The sequence below is a fragment of the Lampetra fluviatilis genome, unplaced genomic scaffold, assembly GCF_964198595.1.
Source record: "Lampetra fluviatilis unplaced genomic scaffold, kcLamFluv1.1 SCAFFOLD_231, whole genome shotgun sequence".
Taxonomy (NCBI): domain Eukaryota; kingdom Metazoa; phylum Chordata; class Hyperoartia; order Petromyzontiformes; family Petromyzontidae; genus Lampetra; species Lampetra fluviatilis.
Genome location: NW_027620674.1, coordinates 125,001 through 129,161, shown reverse-complemented (window position 1 = coordinate 129,161; position 4,161 = coordinate 125,001). Strand labels below are relative to the sequence as shown.

General features: G+C 46.5%; 1 protein-coding gene across 1 annotated transcript in view; it reads right to left on the bottom strand.

Annotated features, from left to right (window-relative positions):
• Positions 1 to 766: 766 nt before the first annotated feature.
• The window catches only part of HNRNPK (heterogeneous nuclear ribonucleoprotein K), a gene marked incomplete at its 3' end in the record, with an annotated part of 38,733 nt that continues 35,338 nt past the window's right edge, over positions 767 to 4,161 (bottom strand). The window contains exon 11 of the mRNA XM_078884781.1: positions 767 to 826. Coding sequence (XP_078740907.1) covers positions 767 to 826 — 60 coding nt within the window. The remainder of the gene's footprint in view (positions 827 to 4,161) is intronic.

Sequence of the window (4,161 nt, the reverse complement as noted above, 5' to 3'; positions counted from 1 at the left end):
TTCACGGTGTCCGTGTGGGTGGATGGGTGGGGTTCACGGTGTCCGTGTGGGTGGGTGGGTGGGTGGTGGAGTGGGTGGGTGGGTGGGGTTCACGGTGACCGTGTGGGTGGATGGGTGGGGTTCACGATGGCCGTGTGGGTGGATGGGTGGGGTTCACGGTGTCCGTGTGGGTGGGTGGGGTTCACGGTGTCCGTGTGGGTGGGTGGGTGGGGTTCACGATGTCCGTGTGGGTGGATGGGTGGGGTTCACGGTGTCCGTGTGGGTGGGTGGGGTTCACGGTGTCCGTGTGGGTGGGTGGGTGGGGTTCACGATGTCCGTGTGGGTGGGTGGGTGGGGTTCACGATGTCCGTGTGGGTGGGTCACGGTGTCCGTGTGGATGAGTGGGTGGGTGTTGTTCACGATGTCCGTGTGGGTGGGTGGTGGAGTGGGTGGGTGTTGTTCACGATGTCCGTGTGGGTGGGTGGTGGAGTGGGTGTTGTTCACGATGTCCGTGTGGGTGGGTGGTGGAGTGGGTGGGGTTCACGGTGTCCGTGTGGGTGTGGTGGGTGGTGGAGTGGGTGGGGTTCACGGTGTCCGTGTGGGTGGGTGTTGTTCACGATGTCCGTGTGGGTGGGTGGGTGGTGGAGTGGGTGGGGTTCACGGTGTCCGTGTGGGTGGGTGTTGTTCACGGTGTCCTAGTGGGTGTGGTGGAGTTGCGTTCACTCACCCTGGGCGACCTCCCCGTCCCTCCCGGCCCCCCCTCATGCCCCCCCCTCCGCCCCCCCCCCCCGCGACGAGCCCCCCCCTCGTAGCCCCCCATGTCACGGCGGCCCCCCTCATAGCCCCCCTGAAGAGACACGCATGGAAATCCGAAGATCAGCAAAGCTTCATTCTCGATTTAAAACTTCTTTCGTGACTGCAGCAGGGATTCATCTTCTTGGTTCTTTCGGTAAAGTCGTCATGTAGAGGGGAATAAAATAATAAAAATAAAACATAATAAAATAGTATAATATAATAAAATAACGTAAAATAATAAATTAAAATAATATATTTTAATAACATAATAATCTAATATTCTAATTTTTCGATTTAAAACATAACAAAATAATAATCAATTAATAAAATAATAAAAATAAAACATAATAAAAAAATTATCAATTAATAAAATAAAAAAAAATAAAACATAATAAAATAGTATAATATAATAACGTAAAATAATAAAATTATATATCAAAATAATTTATTTAAATAACATAATAATCTAATATTCTAATTTTTCGATTTAAAGCTTTCGTGACTGCAGCAGGGATTCATCTTCTTGGTTCTTTCGGTAAAGTCATCATGTAGAAGGGAAATAATAAAATAATAAAAATAAAACATAATAAAATAATATAATATAATAAAATAACGTAAAATAATAAATTAAAATAATATATTTAAATAACATAATAATCTAATATTCTAATTTTTCGATTTAAAACATAATAAAATAATTATCAATTATTTTATAATTATCAATTTTTTTTATGAAGTAATAAAATAATAAAACATAATAAAATCATTCTCGATTTAAAGCTGTTCGTGACTGCAGGGATTCATCTTCTTGGTTCTTTCGGTAAAGTCACCACGTAGAAGGGAAATAATAAAATAATAAAGATAAAATATAATAAAATAGTATAATATAATAATATTAAATAATAAATTTATTAAATAAAATAAAAATTTTAAATAATATAATAATCTAATATTCACATTTTTCGATTTAAAGCTTTCGTGACTGCAGGGATTCATCTTCTTGGTTCTTTCGGTGAAGTCACGTAGAATGTAAACAATAAAATAATACAAATAAAACACAATCAAATACAATTCTCACGACGTTTCGGCCACAACGCAAGCAGCCGTCTTCAGGTGGAGAACAGGTCTGTCGGAAAGACAGCGTCTGAATGAACAGCTCTGTCGGAAAGACAGCGTCTGAATGAACAGGTCTGTCGAGAAGACAGCGTCTGAATGAACAGCTCTGTCGGAAAGACAGCGTCTGAATGAACAGCTCTGTCGAGAAGACAGCGTCTGAATGAACAGCTCTGTCGGAAAGACAGCGTCTGAATGAACAGGTCTGTCGGAAAGACAGCGTCTGAATGAACAGGTCTGTCGGAAAGACAGCGTCTGAATGAACAGCTCTGTCGGAAAGACAGCGTCTGAATGAACAGGTCTGTCGGAAAGACAGCGTCTGAATGAACAGCTGTCGGAAAGACAGCGTCTGAATGAACAGGTCTGTCGGAAAGACAGCGTCTGAATGAACAGGTCTGTCGAGAAGACAGCGTCTGAATGAACAGCTCTGTCGGAAAGACAGCGTCTGAATGAACAGGTCTGTCGGAAAGACAGCGTCTGAATGAACAGGTCTGTCGGAAAGACAGCGTCTGAATGAACAGCTCTGTCGGAAAGACAGCGTCTGAATGAACAGGTCTGTCGGAAAGACAGCGTCTGAATGAACAGCTCTGTCGGAAAGACAGCGTCTGAATGAACAGGTCTGTCGAGAAGACAGCGTCTGAATGAACAGCTCTGTCGGAAAGACAGCGTCTGAATGAACAGCTCTGTCGAGAAGACAGCGTCTGAATGAACAGCTCTGTCGGAAAGACAGCGTCTGAATGAACAGGTCTGTCGGAAAGACAGCGTCTGAATGAACAGGTCTGTCGGAAAGACAGCGTCTGAATGAACAGCTCTGTCGGAAAGACAGCGTCTGAATGAACAGGTCTGTCGGAAAGACAGCGTCTGAATGAACAGCTGTCGGAAAGACAGCGTCTGAATGAACAGGTCTGTCGGAAAGACAGCGTCTGAATGAACAGGTCTGTCGAGAAGACAGCGTCTGAATGAACAGCTCTGTCGGAAAGACAGCGTCTGAATGAACAGGTCTGTCGGAAAGACAGCGTCTGAATGAACAGGTCTGTCGGAAAGACAGCGTCTGAATGAACAGCTCTGTCGGAAAGACAGCGTCTGAATGAACAGGTCTGTCGGAAAGACAGCGTCTGAATGAACAGCTCTGTCGGAAAGACAGCGTCTGAATGAACAGGTCTGTCGGAAAGACAGCGTCTGAATGAACAGCTCTGTCGGAAAGACAGCGTCTGAATGAACAGCTCTGTCGGAAAGACAGCGTCTGAATGAACAGGTCTGTCGGAAAGACAGCGTCTGAATGAACAGGTCTGTCGGAAAGACAGCGTCTGAATGAACAGCTCTGTCGGAAAGACAGCGTCTGAATGAACAGCTCTGTCGGAAAGACAGCGTCTGAATGAACAGGTCTGTCAGAAAGACAGCGTCGGAATGAACAGCTCTGTCGGAAAGACAGCGTCTGAATGAACAGGTCTGTCGGAAAGGCAGCGTCTGAATGAACAGGTCTGTCGGAAAGGCAGCGTCTGAATGAACAGCTCTGTCGGAAAGACAGCGTCTGAATGAACAGGTCTGTCGGAAAGACAGCGTCTGAATGAACAGGTCTGTCGGAAAGACAGCGTCTGAATGAACAGCTCTGTCGGAAAGACAGCGTCTGAATGAACAGGTCTGTCGGAAAGGCAGCGTCTGAATGAACAGGTCTGTCGGAAAGGCAGCGTCTGAATGAACAGGTCTGTCGGAAAGACAGCGTCTGAATGAACAGCTCTGTCGGAAAGACAGCGTCTGAATGAACAGCTCTGTCGGAAAGACAGCGTCTGAATGAACAGGTCTGTCGGAAAGACAGCGTCTGAATGAACAGGTCTGTCGGAAAGACAGCGTCTGAATGAACAGGTCTGTCGGGAAGACAGCGTCTGAATGAAAAGCTCTGTCGGAAAGACAGCGTCTGAATGAACAGGTCTGTCGGAAAGACAGCGTCTGAATGAACAGCTCTGTCGGAAAGACAGCGTCTGAATGAACAGCTCTGTCGGAAAGGCAGATTCTACACTACACCACCACCACCACCACGACCACACCACCACCACAACACTACACCACCACCACCACCACACCACAACCCTACACCACCACCATCACCACAACCCTACACCACCACCACAACACTACACCACCACCATCACGACCACACCACCACCACAACACTACACCACCACCACACCACAACCCTACACCACCACTACCATCACGACCACACCACCACCACAACACTACACCACCACCATCACGACCACACCACCACCACAA